At 36.9% G+C, this 16000-nt stretch overlaps 1 protein-coding gene across 2 annotated transcripts in view; it reads left to right on the top strand.

The window, feature by feature from the left end:
• Nucleotides 1–883: 883 nt before the first annotated feature.
• Nucleotides 884–16000, top strand: part of LOC114366203 (homeobox protein orthopedia) — a 52339-nt gene continuing 37222 nt past the window's right edge. Inside the window, exon 1 of one of the 2 annotated variants that reach the window (XM_028322988.1) lies at nucleotides 884–995. Coding sequence is in view for 1 of the 2 variants with exons in the window: in XM_028322987.1 (XP_028178788.1) it covers nucleotides 13346–13379 (34 nt within the window). In the remaining variant the exon portion in view is untranslated. Of the gene's footprint in view, nucleotides 996–13345; nucleotides 13380–16000 lie in introns of those variants that run through there. The other variant, XM_028322987.1, reaches the window with a different exon arrangement.

Raw genomic sequence — 16000 nt, 5'->3', positions numbered from 1 at the left:
ATTTAGCTCGATATGCAGTCTGTATCCAATAATCATCCAATACCCAAGTACCATAGTTTAATCACGTCCAATAAACTGATCTCAAACGGCTTGTCAAATAACATAACATCAAACGCGACAATATTCCTCAATTAACCTTGGAATTCTCATGAGAACATCCACTATTCCACCTTTGGCTGTATATCGGTTGCGACAAACACTCTTATAGCACTAGTCAGTCGAAAACCGTTCGAAATTGAACTTTAGCGCTCTCAATTTAAGGTTTTTGTGTATTTTGAGGGGTGGTGGATCTAATTTGGTGATGAATGGTCAAATTGAATAGAACTCCCCTGAGTAATAAACAGTAATCAACGTACTATTAAATGCACCTTTGCTGTGCGATACTGTATAGGCTCCGCTTGTGACCGGCGGTTTGAGCTAATGTTGAAATTAGGCAGCAAAATCTAGGAGAATTACAGGTTGGAGAATAAAAAGTGTTTAGATTGCAAAGTGACAACAGGAGAGATGTTTCAGTAGTGTTGTGGAAACTATAAAAATTTGTAGAGTTCGATCGAATGCAAAAATATGAATGTTTGCTAATCTATAATCATTCGTGATTTTAACTACGTTAGGTACCTGAATTTGCAATTAAAACAGATGTAGGTACGAGTACATACTCGTAAATAAAACTAAAATTATTTTTTCACAGTTGACACTTATTTGTCTCTCTAAATATTCAAAGTTGCAACTTGAAGGACTTTGCTAGCTTACGAATAAAGATTACGTTAAAGATGATTACGACATTACATTTTTTTGCTCCTTTTAGGTCCCAGGATCACATCCAATCCCCGAGTAAAGACTGCTAAGGACGCTACAAATATTTTTCTTTTTTCAGGTTCCAGGATGAACTCCAACCAAAGGTGCCAATCACGGGTCGCAAGTGGAGCATCATGCGTGCACGCACGTGTCACGCACGCGCCGCTTGTACCTTCCAATAACACCGCTTTGATGCGCAGGTAACTTGAACTGACAGTTTGACACGGAAGTGTCTCTTATTGCTTTTTTAAACTTTGGGGGTTCTGGGGGTAGTTGAATGGAAAGTATGATGTGATTTCATAACAGGGCAATGTCAGAGGTCGCGGATTTGATCTCCGCACAATACAGTAACAATGAACAACATAAATTAATATTTTATATCTGTGAAATAAATGAAAACCTTTTTAGATTCTAAAATTGGTAGTCAAAATAGGTACCTACCTATATGGGGGCTTTTGTGCGTATGCCTTATCCTTCTGACTTGGTGAGCCCTATATAGCCAAAACTGTCCCCGCAGGGTAGGTATGCAATTTCATGCATTTTTTCCCCGAAAAAAAAGGCACTGCCTATTTGAACTTGGTTGGTTTCCAGTTTTTTGTAAATTACATGAACAATTTAAATGTTTTATAGAATATGTTTAAAAAAACAACCTTGTTTTACCTCTATTCCTTGTCTTGTACAAAAAATACAAGCTCCACCATCCTCGTAAACCCGGCGGTCCCTTTAAAAGAACCAAAGTATTTCCCATCACTATTTAAAACAAACAAAACATTTAACACGTCTGCTCCACATCTCTATCGTTCAAAAACTCTATACCTAACTCGGCTAACTCCCTGATCCTTCCAAAACAGGCAGCATACAAACGACTGGTAACTAGCTATCCGCAGACATAATTCAAAGCGGGCTAAACCCTGATTTATAAAACGGCTTTGCCCGGGAAAAGTGGGGAAAAAATTCGCGTAACGCCCGTATAATGTGCTGGGATAATGTTAATATAAATATGGAAGCGGGCACAAATTATGGCCGGAGGATATTGGGGGTTTCGCCGGTCGTGAACGTGTTAACATTGTTTGTGATTAAATAGGAGTAACAAGCAATATTGTAGAGTTTTGCATTTTAATTTAAATAAAAATTCAAAACCTGTAAGTCCGCGTGGCTAATATTTTTTTACTAAATATTTTACTATCTGTGGACAATGGTGATGGTTACATTGTTACTTAACTTTTAAGTTATTTGTATTTAGTACATTAATAAGCTCTCAATGTAATTGTTTGTTGTCCCAAAAATAGAGGAAAAAATCTTTAAAGACCCTGGAAGGTTTTTATGAAAAGCAGAATTGAAAAATTCCGAAAAATTGGCAATATCAAACAATATTTACTTTAAAAAATCTACTTCTTAGCTGGTGTTAACTGTTAAATAAGTAGATACAGTGGCTACATAAAATGAAAGAAAAAAATAACCTTTTTACAAAATATAATAAAAAATAGCCCAAGATAAACCCCGCATAAAAACGCTTGCAAAAAGCGAGTCAGTACAACGTTATCTATCTAATATAAGCCCCACAGTCGGGCTCGAAAATTTGTATGAAGGTAAGTGTGAAGCTAAAATTATTAAAAAGACAATACGGTTTCACGCAACTTAATACTTATTAGAACAGAGGGCTAAGTGTGACTTTACATCAAACGCGCTCGCTAGTGAGCGCGTAAAAATGACATTTAAATGTATGCCGGATTGTACAGCGCCCCTAGCGGAAACTTTCAAGAACTAAAATTTACATATATTTTTTAAACGCACTCACTATGTAAACTCACACTCAGCCCGCAGTGCTACATTCGTAGAAATTCTGTCGTGAAAATGCCATAATTAAGACCCATAAAATATATATTTAAAAACATAGTGGTTTGAATAAAATAAGATACAAATCATCATCACTTTGGAACACAGATTTAAAGGGAACTTGGCTAAGTTGGGCGAAAAAGACCTTTTGATGAGCGCACACCTTAAAAACATCGGTTTGTATGGTTTTTTTCTCTGTATAATATGTACTCGTATTACGTAAATACAAAAAATAATGAGTACATTTATACTTACTTATCTACTAGGAGGACCGATGATCTGGTGAAGGTTGCGGGAAGAACCTGGATGCAGGCAGGGCAGGACCGGTCGTTATGGAAAGCCTTGGGGGAGGCCTTTGCCCAGCAGTGGACCTCATTTGGCTGAAATGAACGACAGTTACTTATCTGTTTTCGGGTAGCTAANTAGCTATTAGATGGATTTAAAGCTCTGCTTAGTGTGCACATTTTTCTCTCTACGAGTACATCTAGCGACGAAAAACTCACTAAAATGGTCAATACATTCCGGGCTTAACTGTACCCAGCTATAGGGATGTGCACCGAGTATTTCACAGTAGGTATTTCAGTTACAAATAACAATATATTAGTTCCCCCGGGAGCGAGAACAGGGCTTAGCTCTTACGCCCGGAGTCGGTAGGGATGGGGGTTGTTGGTGGCGATACTTATAAATATAAATAAATAAAATATACTATAGAACTAAACTAATCCAAATTGAACAACGAGTTCAATTATCCTCTTTTAACGCGATGTTAAAATCAAAGTGGAAGGCAGTTAGTGCCGAAGATTCTTCCACACATTCACTGTGAATCTATTGGTAAGACTATTGTTTCAGAGGATCTGGGTTGGATTCCCAGGAAGGACAGAGAAAGATTAAAGTATTGTGTTTCTTCAGTCTTAGTTCGCTAAAAGCTTTATTGACAGAAAAATGCACCAAATTCTAGATACCCAAGTCGCGGGGATGCGACTTGCCAGAAGAACATCAAAACGGTTATCGAAAAATAAAAATGTTTAAGAATCAACTGTTGATTGGGTCTATGTTTGAGACTATAGATTTTTGAAGACCTTATGTACAACATAGAATGCAATAAAGATATCGAATTGAATTGCTTCCATGCTTCAAAGTTTTTATAATCGACTATCGATAAAACTTATCGATACTTTGCCACATCACTATGCAAAGCGAACTTTATCCAGGGCAGCGATTTAAGCGGGCGGAAGAAGTATTCATTTTACAATGAAATATCCTTCGTCTCTCGCCGAGCTTTTAATTACAAAGCTTCCGTATCGTAATTACAATTGTAATCTTATGTCGCTGTGTCGCATGGAATTCATTCCTCTTTTTTTCTGTTTGCGCTACAAGCTTTCGAAATTTTTTGAACTTTGCATATCATTATTTTTTTCGTTCTAGTATTGCATTTCAGAATAAAGCTTGTTTTTAAAAAAGTTTTTTTTTATTATAATTTTATTTTACACTTTTTAGTTTCTCAATCTCTGGGCACTGGTGATCATTTAGCACCAAAGTGCTCGAAAAGACAAATCCAACGAACCCAAACTCGATGAGTTTCCGCCGTTTCGTTTAGGAGTTCATATGGCCACCTCCTGACTCTATCATCAGACCAGCTCAATGGTACCATAACATTGCATTGTCATCGTACTTACATAAGTATACAAAATTTCAGCTCAATCGGTGTAGGAGAACTGGTCTTAATTTCAGTTGCAAGATTTGTCCCACACATACTAACAAGTGATGAAGTCAATATAAAGCTTGTAATAAAAAAGATAGAAAAGAAATATTTGGCACCAAAAAAACTGAACTTACTATTTAAGATTAGCGTAAAAATAAGATCAAATGGTTAATTAGCGATTAATTTCAAGGCACAACTTGTAACAATATAGGTAGTACATTTTTGGCCTAAAAATAATCAACCTTGGTCTTCTATCAACTGTTGACATCAATATACTGTCATTCCTTCCTTCGGTATGAAAATTCCTTCATTCCACTTACCATCGAAACGCATCGAAAATCGTGTATAATTAAAGACAGCTGAAATACGGATTTGGACAAGGATTGAATATGGCAGTTAGAGGTAAGATAGCCAGTTCCTCCGTGGTTGAGGATTCCGGGTGAAGCTCGCTTCCACCTTCGGCCTGATCGTCACTTACCATCAGGTGAGATACAGTCCAAGAGCTTCCTCGTTGTGGAAAAAAAAAAAAAAAAAAAAAAAAAACGGGCGTAAGTCACCATTGTGATAAGGTGATCGCTATAGTAATCAGCCAATACATAGTTATTGGCCAAATTGCCTAAAAGTTGATTGGAAGTTGAAATGGAAGTTATTAAGAGAGGAAAAGAGACAAATATTTTTTCTGAGCAATACGCAGTTCAATGTAGTAAATATTTTTGTCTCTTACTTATTAACAATACAATATGCCAATAACTATGTATAGGCTAATTACTATAGCAATCACCCTATTATAAAGAGGAAATATTGGTTTTCAATAGGCTTCGAAACCACTGGACGGATTTGAAAAATTATTTCAGCATTAGAATCCTACATCATTTTTAATGAACATAGGAGGTACGAAGTTCGCCTGGTCAACTATTCATGAATAATTAATTATGTTTAAAAAAATAGCTCTCCCCGGAATCGAATGTTGGCGTTTTAACCAGTCTGTATCAAATCGTGTATCNTAAAACTTGTCGATACAATATCACATCACTTCGCAAAGCGAACTTTATCCAGGGCAGCGATTTAAGCGGGCGGAAGAAGTATTCATTTTACAATGAAATATCCTCCGTCTCTCGCCGAGCTTTTAATTACAAAGCTTCCGTATCGTAATTACAATTGTAATCTAATGTTGCTGTCGTTTCATGAAATTTTTGGTTGAGGCAACAAAAAAATCAATTGGGTAGTATTAGCCAACCAATCACACCTTTCATTAATAACTATGCTATAACTTGTTTCAATTTTCTTCACTCTCTGTCACTATATTTTCTTTCAGCTATGTAAGACTTGAAAATACGTTTTTCGTTATTTAGTGATTTCGCTTAAAAATGTCATTTAGTTCCTTCAATAAGCTTTTTAAAAGCGCTTTTATATGTTGCAGCATAACTTTAACCCTATAAATTGAAAAGTGACAATACTTTAAGATCTCTTGCTCTACAGTCTACCTACATAAACTATGCTAAGCTCAAAATATGTAGTTTGCCAGTTGATTGTTTGTGGTCAACTACCCCATTAAATAAATACATATAAAAAAATGCTCGACCCGGAATCAAACGTTGGCGTTTCAACCAGTCTGTATCAAATCGTGTATCNCGTGTATCAGCAATGCAAATGGGGTACGCATGCGAAGTTAAAAACCGTGTAAGTTTATTACTGCGACTAAATGGGGCGCGGTGCAGTGCCGAGCAAAGGTCTGTGCACATTTTTACTCGTATTTTTTTGCTTAAAAAAACAAAGCGCAAGTTGATGTGTTTACTTTTTTTTAGCTTTTTTAGTCCAAACCTTTTATGCTATCTCCAATTAACTACATTTCTGTTATTAACTAATAATATTTGTGTAGATCTACGTATTTAACCGTAAAACATTCATTTAACACGATTGAAACCAGTGGATAGGTGAAACTCGACGTTTTGACCCACTTTTGCGACAGGTGTCATATAAAATTCATGTGTGGCACCAATTCCCGTGTTATTGTAGTGTTAGTTAAATATTTAAAATGTATTCCGCATGTTTTGCGAGATAATAAGAAATAAAACAATGATTTCGGCGGAAACCCGTTCATATCTGATTTTTTAATAGCACAAATAAGTATTAACATCTTTCGTAGCATTGCACCGTAGCATCGTAGATTCAACATCATAATTTCAGCCTCTGGACGTCCACTGCCGAAAAAAGGCCTCCCACAATGATTTCCATATTGCCCGGTTGGTAGCGACCTGCATCCAGCGCTTTCCTGCTACCTTTGAAGTCGTCGGTATACCTTGTGGATGAACGTCGCGTTTCACGATTTCCACGGCTGTGGAATATAAAACATGTGTTTTTAAATAAATCGAATGCTATCTTGCTATGTGGTATCTATCAGTTGTTCTAAAATAATTAAAAGCTTCTATGTCACTTCCCGTGGCCTGCAGTGTAAAGCTTATGCGAGTAAGGCGGGTGCGGCGCGTATTAACTTATAATAAACTGCGCGCGGTTTCATTGCCACGATGTGTTGCCCCACACCGTGTGTCTTCACCTTTACTATGACTCTACTACAAGGGGACATCCACTTTATTATCATTGTATTAAGGTTAATTATTGGGTGTTTTGGACGGGAATTTCGGAGGGCAAATGTAGAGTCAACTGTCCAAGGAAAATTCAACTTAAATTAAAGGAGATAAGGTTGGATTTTGTTTGTTTTTAGACCGTAGGGCCAGACAGACCCCTAGCATAACCGATATTAAAGTGAGGGTGTATTTTTTATTAAAAATCATCGCTTAGCCCCGACCGTATTAATAGGATTCCAAGTTGTTTATTTTTTATTGTTTGTTTGGTTAGGTGGTAAACCTCGATATTGCGATGCGAATGGACGAATTTTATGGTTTTGGATGTGAATGCTTTCTTAAATTGTTTTAAAAGCTTATCGGAGTTTAGATGACGCGATAAAATAAGATTTTGAATATTCAATTCTATTTTTTATTCACAAACATATTATGAGGCCTCACAGTGCGCGTGGACGCACAGGGTACAAACCAATCACAGAGCTCTATTCAACGTTGTGCGTTCGATTGTTGCTTCACTTAAGCAAGTATCGATTGTGAATACGGGTGTGAATGTGTGTGATAATATTTTTAAAAAGTTCATGGACTATTGAAGTGAAGACTTATATTTTTTACACTTCTAGAATGTTCATTTCATTACCTTATTAATACAGTTTTAATAGAGAATTTTCGGACGCGAGCTCAAGTAAAAAACATATTTTAAAGAAAATAGGTGCCTTTGCCTTATTTGAAATGTTTTGTTTGGCAAAATAACATAATTAAACCTTCTTCAATAAAATAAACTAGTTTTCTAGCACGTAAAATTAATTTATAGTAGAGTATTTTTCGCGTCCATGTCTTATTATAGCTTCCAAATGGGAACTTTTATGAAATATATGTAGGTCTTAAACAGTACTTATTTAATATTATTCTGTGCCTATAAACCTACAAATGTGTAGAGTCACGTCTTCTTTAGCTCTTCTTAAACTTACACACGTACTTACGTAGGTCACGTTCTCAACTCTCCAAGACAAAGAAGGATGGCAGACTATTGCTGTCCCCCTCACTAATTGCGTTAGTTTTAGTTAAGACGCATTTAAGTTAATCTTGACGCGTCAACTCGGATAACTGCCGTTAAAGTGGTTTAACGGCTGTAAGTTGTGCTTGAGTGATTTTTAGATACATAGTTGATGGAGCTTATAGGATCTAGGCTTAGGAAATGAGGAAATAATTTAGGGTAGATGATTTAGTACGAGTGATGTTAGTAGAAAGTAATGAGAATGGGCTTTCTCTAGCCATCACAAAATCTGAAAATAAATTGGGTAGGTAGCTTAATTCTTCACTAGAAACTAGTAAAAAATCATTTAAGTTCACCTTTGCGTTTAAGAATTATACCACCTGAACGCGACCAGTCGGAAGGACCTTGTTTTCTGTGGCCAACGCACCCGTACACAAGCCTGAAATTGCCGGTCGCAGTNTGGCAGCCAAAAAAAATGCGTTTTAAAATGCTCTAAAATCCATCATATTCTCTATACTGACTCTCAGCTAGGTACGTTAATAGCTGTTTTCCGATTTAAAAAGTAGTTCAGGGACCTGATATTTGAGGAATTGTCGAGGTAGTGCCTCTATTCTGAGGCCTTTTTGAAGAGTTAAATCATCCGACTGTTTGGCCGATAGTTTGGTCGGACAGTTTCAGCGCTGGTAGGGTAAAAAGATTACGAGACATGTAAAGGCTCCTTAAGAGCAAAATATTTAACGATTTGTAAGTACTATTTATTAGTCTAAACAAATAAAGACATTTTGACTTTGACTTTGATTTTATGAACATTATATGGAAGTAGAGGAGACCNAGGAGACCGAGGCGAGTAATATCAGAGGAAAGTGTGAGATTGTCGATTTTTGGGAACTTATTAACTACTAGTGAGTTCAATCTCGAGCTCGCTCGCTTTGTTGCGAGTTCACTTTTAATAGGTTTCCGAAAATCGATAATGTCACAACTCTACTCTGTTACAACTCTCCTCGGCCTCCCATACTCAATATACACCGATTTTATATCAGTCAATTCCTCATACGAATTAAAAACCGACCAAACTATCGGCCGACTACACCCCATAAGAGTCTTACGGCTGCCTATTATAGTAGGTATGTACAGTCGCGGAATGAAAAGGTTCGTCACCTTAGTGTCGGTTTTCGCTTGCACTAGGTACTGTAAGTCAAACCTGCCAACATAACAGTGCAAGAAACNAGGAGACCGGGGCGAGTAATATCAGAGGAAAGGTGTGACATTGTCGATTTTTGGGAGCTTATTAACTACTAGTGAGTTCTCGAGCTCGCTCGCTCTGTTGCGAGCTCGCGTTTAATAGGTTTCCGAAAATAGATAATGTCACAACTTTACTCTGTTAAAACTCTCCTCGGCCTCCCATACTCAATATACACCGATTTGATATCAGCCAATTCCTCATACGAATTAAAAGCCGACCAAACTAATCGGCCGACTAAAAGTCCGTAGTCTATGACACCCCGTTAGAGTCTTACGGCTGCCTTTTATAGAGGGTCGAATTTTGAAATGCCACCTGGAGGGAAAGTACTCTTAATATTGTAGATAGACAATTTTACTCAAAGAAAACATTCCTTTATTTTTGAAAAGAAATAGAACTGCATTCAAAGATTTCCAAAAAATTGCTTGCTACACCCGGGATTCTAACCAACTAAAATCTGTTAAAAATTACACCCTGTATTTTTATTGCATCGATCGTTGGTTAAGTATAATGATGAAATCTTTCTAACGAACTTAATAAATTAAATGAAAGGAAAACCATGAAATCTTAAATTATTTTAATTATTTACAGAAAATGTTATGCTATGGTGGTGAACTTTCGAAAAAATTTTGGAAATCTTTGAAAGTAGTTCTTTTCCTTTTCAAAAATGAAGGATGGTTTCTTTGAGTAAAATTTTCTATTTACAGTATTAAGGATACTTTCTCTTCAGTTGACATTACAAAATTCCACCCTGTATTATGTATCTACAAACAAAATGCTTTTCATAAGTTGGACTGCAGAACCATAGCCTCCATACAGCCTCTTGTACTCCTCCGTCGCTAGGCAACCCTCCAGCATTCCTCCCACCCCCAAACCTTCCCCCCTCCAGGTGAAATGTAAGGAATTTCAAATTGAATTTTCACGGTTTATTCCTCTATGAAGGTGAAGCTGGTACATTAGATTTTATATGGTTGTTGTAATGTAACATCTATTGTATGTACATAAGATTCTATAGTGTTAGCTTGAAGTGATGTAGACTAGTAGTGGTTTACGGCGAGACTGGTAATCTGACATGGATAAATAAATATAGATTTTAGTTTTTGCCCGCGGTTTCACCCACGTGAAATTTAGTTTGTCACAGATCGTCATAAATTATAGCCTATTTGTTATTCTGGGTTTACAATAATACTGTAAAGTTTCATCAAAATACATTTAGTAATTTTTGCGTGAAAGAGTAACAAACATCCATACATCCAAACTTTCGCATTTATAATATTAGTAGGATTATCAAAGTAGAAAAAAATAAAGACAAACTATTCGGTGTATAAAATTATTAATACTATTATCACTATTATGTTAACTTCTTCCCTGACCGCGTCAAGTACGCTTAGATACTTGTAAGTAATATGACTAGGAGGTACTCCTATGTGATCCTCTGCTGTAAAATTTTGAGGTGCTATTTATTGGAAATTTCGTGAAAATTCTTCCAACAGTTTTTGTGTGAGAAGAAAAACATTCAACGCCCTTAATTACTTTAGCGTTAATAATAATATCTTAACAAAACTAGATAATTTATTTCAGCATAGTAGATAGTAGTTTTCAGAAACCGCTAACATCGATTTTTAGATCATTCGTAGTCATTGAAAATAGCAGTGCTTTTTATGAGGTCAATAATTTAGCAAGGGGTAGATTTCGTAGTAAACTCGTAGTAGTTTCGTAGCAACTGCGGAGAAAGTCATTTCGTAGTCGCATAAGTGCGTATATTCCACGCATCTACGGAGCATTCGTAGAAGCGTAAGTATTACTTAACAAATAAGTAATACTTATTCAAGCAGCTAAACCGTAGGTGGATCGACGATATCATAAAGGTAGCAGGAAGGCGCTGGACGCAGGCCGCTACCAACCGATTATTATGGAAATTATTGCGGGAGGCCTATGTTCAGTAGTGGACGTCCTATGGCTGAAATGATGATGACGATGAAGGAGCTATAAAGCTTTAGTAGCACAGATTTTATAAACCTTACTCCTAAATATTGGTCGAATACCAATCAATTTACTTTGGGTTGTTTTGGTGAGAGTATTAATTGTACCTATTACGTTTAAATAAACTTAATACTAGTAGTTTAATTTAATCGTTGGCATATCGGACCGAACTTTATGGACTTGAATTTTCCAACATATGCCAAAGATTTTACATTTTTTACCTTTATTAAATGACTGATGTGCTCCAGACTCTACATTTTCTATTTACTTACAAAATGATTAAATTGTCATTACTCATTTGAATTATACCTGAAGAGTCCCAACCTCTTTGCTGCACTCACAAGGCTCGCAAACGTTCATTCGAAAGGAATTTCATAAGTTTGGAGGAGGCACAAATTAAATTCCATCGCCCCTAGTGGGGGTGGGGTGGGCACGATATTGCGTTGTTGTATAGCTAACTAGTTTATGTAGATGCATTGTTTTCGGTTTGTTCAGAGTCGAGGTTTGGGTTTTATGTCCCGTAGAGTCAAATAGTGGAAATCATTGGGGAAGGCCTATGATCAGCAGTGGACGTCCTGTGGCTGGAAATGATGATGATGATGAGAGTCAAGTAGGACCAAGTTTTGATAATTTAATTGTTAAGTTTTAAACATGACTGTGTTTTATCAAATATTTATAAAATATGAGCATAGTTGTATAAATTTTTATAGCGTCTAATAGTTCTAATTCGAAAATCGCTTGGTTTTTATTTCATTACAAAATCGTTAATAATTTTAACTGTGATACCTTTTGAATTTGTGCTCATATTATTTAAAACTATTCAAAATAAGAAAAAGCTCAGAAAGCTTTTTCTCGGAAGTATCATTCAGACTCTAATTTTTTTGCAGAATTAAGTGACATTCGAAAATGCAGTTTGTATCAAATAATAGTATAGGATATTACAATAAGAATAATAAAATTATAAATAAAGGATGTCAATACGTATAAAGTTGTAATTCTGATGAGTCCCTTGAGAGAAACTTTGTAGCAATGAAGCTTTGTTCACAGTTCGATTCACCTGCATCCAATGTAGATCAAAATAGACAAACAATTCAAATAAAAAACAAACTTAATCAAACGAAAAAAGGTCCGTTCCTCCCAATACCGCATTCCTTATTCAACAATGTCCAAAATTGAAGGCGCTTTACAAGAAATCGCACTTAGCCCGCGACGTTTCGTTTCTCTCTCTGAAATATTTCCAGCGATCCGCTTCAAGTACTCTTATTTACTCGCAGCTATACGCGCCTATACCGCTGCTGTATTTGTTTTTTCCATTACAAAGAACGGAACGCCTAGCGGAGGATATAGCAATAATATTTCAATATCGTGACGCGCGAGCCAGCCCTATTCGGCTCAAAGTGATTTCTCTGCGCTCCCATTGGTCGGCGTCCGCGCGCTCGATATTCAAAACCCACCGCTGACAGAGACAGAACCATTCAAACACGACGTGGGACGCGTAGATAAGAATGAGACGGATATACGTGTGTCGGTACATGAATATTGCATGAACGCGAAAGGTCCGTATCAATAATACGTGCACGAATGAAATAATAGATTATTCGTTTGTTCAAATCGAACGTAAACAAAATGTAAGCATCTATTACTGATGCACTGAGCGGCGCGCGAGAATGCTTATGGGAAGTCCATGGGGGGGACAGAGACAGATATAGTTTTGGCCGCGGCGATCCCGTGGCCAGGCCGGCAACAATGCTAGCGGATCTGTTTTTGTACCAGTCGACCGTCGGTTTTCACATTAAACGATCATTTTAAGGGCGAACCAATCAAACTGCAAATTTATACAAATTGATACTAAACGGGTTATATTAATTTTATAACAAAAATTAAGTGTGTAAATAAGTTTCAACGGAGTCGTAATTAAACCTAATTGGGTATAATATAGCGCTAATTATTTTGTATTAAGGCGGGTTTTCGCTGGTATTTTGTCCTTTTTGACGTTACTTGTGAGTGTTCGAGGAATTTTTTGAGATAGTGATTGACTGGTTAAGATGTTTTTTGGTTTTCTGTGTTGGGGTTCGGGAATCGGACAGTAATTTGATGGTTGAAGTGTTGTAGTGTAGGTTAAAGTGTTGGTTGCGGATATTGACAGTGGTTTGCGGTGGATTGTCGGTGAAGATGTCGGCATAGGGGGCGGCCAAGGCTGGCCTTTTGAGGCCATGCTCAACAACCTCACGGCGACAGCTTTAGGAGGTAAGCAACACCATAGAAACAAAAACTTTTCTTCCATAGAAAAAAAAGACAAAAACTTTTCTTCTTTTTTACTAAATTCAAATTTCAAATTCAAATTCAAATTCAAATATTTATTTGCACAATTTTGCAAAATTAAACATTGGAAGAGTACAAAGCATAGGCAGCTTCAGCCCGCAATAGGAATATAAAGCCTCCTCAGTATCACCAATAAGTTTTTTTTCTAACTGCAGCATCAATCCAATAAGATAACAGCAATAGTATAACTAGGATTTTTTTTCAATATCTACCAGAACAGTAGTAGCAGTAATATCATCATCATCGTCAGGTCATTCAGACTCCCGAAGAGTAGGTATTCCATTCAGATAGTAGGATAAAGATTAAATTCATATCCTAAACCCTAACAAATCAAGATCTTGGGAAACTCTGTGTGAGTTTAGTGTGTGAGAAAATCAATTAAACTGGAAGAATCATAAGTGCCACTGGTGGTCTAAACTGAATAAATATTTTTGATTTTGATTTTGAAACAAATTAAAAAGCCTTTTAATAAGGCTAAGCTTTTTTAAAGTCTTTCGAATCCCCTCATAAGCTTAGCTCATAAGTTACAAAGGATGATAGAATGTGCACATACAAATAAAAGGACCCAAATCAAATCATTTATTCAATACTTATAGGCCCTTTCCAAGGCGCTACACACGTCCCAAATATAGCTTGCCGTACCACTACTTCGGGACAATAAAGGGCTACGGGACTATTCCCACCTCTCGTTCCCACCACTGCAACTCCTGTGTAGCCAGGATCTACAGCTTGACCGCCATAAAAAAACAATGAAGGTCAAGTTTGTCCCGGGGGAAATTAAACTGTCATTGGACCCGCAACGAAATTAATCAGAAGAACATAGGAGGAGTTCGATATTAAGGTTCGACTTCCCTCCATTGCAAAGCGATGACAGGTGACAAACAAAGGTTTAACAATAATGGGCTAAGAAGAAATGGCGGAAAAAACTCAGCCACCTTTGACTCTCGATATAGATTTCGTGAGAGTTTTTTTCTGGGCTGATAAATCAACACCCCCTCTCAGTTGCGCCATTCTTAGCCTCCATTTTCTTTACGCATACCTGATGCAGCTTCCACACCATGGCAATCAGAGCCTGTACTTAATTAAGCACCAAGATTCTTAGTTATTTGTGTGCATATTGTTTGTTTAAACATATTTCCGCCTCCTCAACTCGTGTGGCCAGGGTGGGGAGTGTAGGCCAAATCCTTCATTTGCTGTTAAATTAGTGCAGTGGACACTAAATGCCCTCATGATTCTACTTCAAATAGTGAGTTCATGAGCTTGGGGCCATGCACATTATATTTGTCAGAGAATTCCTATTCTTAGTTGTAATCATGGATCAGGATCTGATGTATTTTTTTTTATCCCAAATGGGAAGCTCTTGGCCTGCATCTCACCTGTCTTTAAGATCTCTCCTCTATGTTTTTTATGATTCTTCTTCTGTCTTTCTATGCACATCATGCTTGTCAGTTCGGAGATAATTTTCATCCTTGGTAGCTGTCATCATGAAATCGTTTAGTTTCCAAAATTCGGAGCTATAGAGCTACCTTGGTTTATAAGTTTCGCACTCCTCTGCTTAATTCCTTTGCGAATCTAATGACAGTTTTACTATCTTCTGGGTACTTGTACTTGGCTTTCACTGGCTGTATAAAAGTTATGATGGTGGGAACGAGAAGTGGAAATAGGCACCTGCCTGTTTAAAGTAACAGACCTTCAGTATTCTCTCAGGCTTTATGGGAGAATCTCTATCTATCCTTCCACATCTTTATGACATTCAAAATTTAGGGTTTGGTATGCCATTCAAAATACATATCTGGTCTGAATTATTGGGTCATATACGCATAGTAGTGGCAGCATAACTCTTAAAGAAGTAGTAAACAAGAAACCATATCCTACGTAAAGGGTGCTGATGGGACTATTCCGCTGTCTGTTTGTCACCGGCCTGTATCACGTAAAACATGGCTAATAGATTGACAGTTGATTTCAAATCGCAGTGTATTTCGATTGCCGCTATCAAAAAAATTAATTCTTTATTGTATACCCACGGCCACAGCAATTTTTGTTATCCACAAAAAAGTAGGTAAGGAAATGATGGATCAGTCCATTGAAGTAATATAATATTAGTTCAATGGGATCAGTCAGATAAAGACCTACTCATTTATGATGTAAAATCTCGTGATGATGTTGTTACTCTTTCACTCAAAAACTACTGAACTGTTGTTTTTAATAAAATTTTTGTTTCTAAATAAGAAAAATAAAAAGGCTGTAATTTTAAAGACATGTGTGACAAAAGAAAATTCACGCGGGCGAAGCCTCGGGCAAAAGCTAGTTAAAATGTTTTTTCCATGATTCTTACGATGCAACGCAATCCCATAAAACTAAACTCAAACCGTTATATATATCGTTACGGGCCGACTCCACCGCGGCCCGTTAACACCAGTTTATGAGACTCGACTTAAGCTGGACCAAAGCAAGTCAAAAACTTAGATTTATTAATGGATGTCTTCATATAAAAGCGCGTCTACTAAAGAACGTACCTCACCTATCAACTTGGAAAGCGATCAACA

The sequence above is a fragment of the Ostrinia furnacalis genome, unplaced genomic scaffold (genome assembly GCF_004193835.3).
Source record: "Ostrinia furnacalis isolate ACB-3 unplaced genomic scaffold, ASM419383v2 OfSCF0577, whole genome shotgun sequence".
Lineage (NCBI taxonomy): Eukaryota > Metazoa > Arthropoda > Insecta > Lepidoptera > Crambidae > Ostrinia > Ostrinia furnacalis.
Note: the sequence above shows the minus strand (reverse complement) of the source record. Positions and strands in the feature narration are given on the sequence as shown.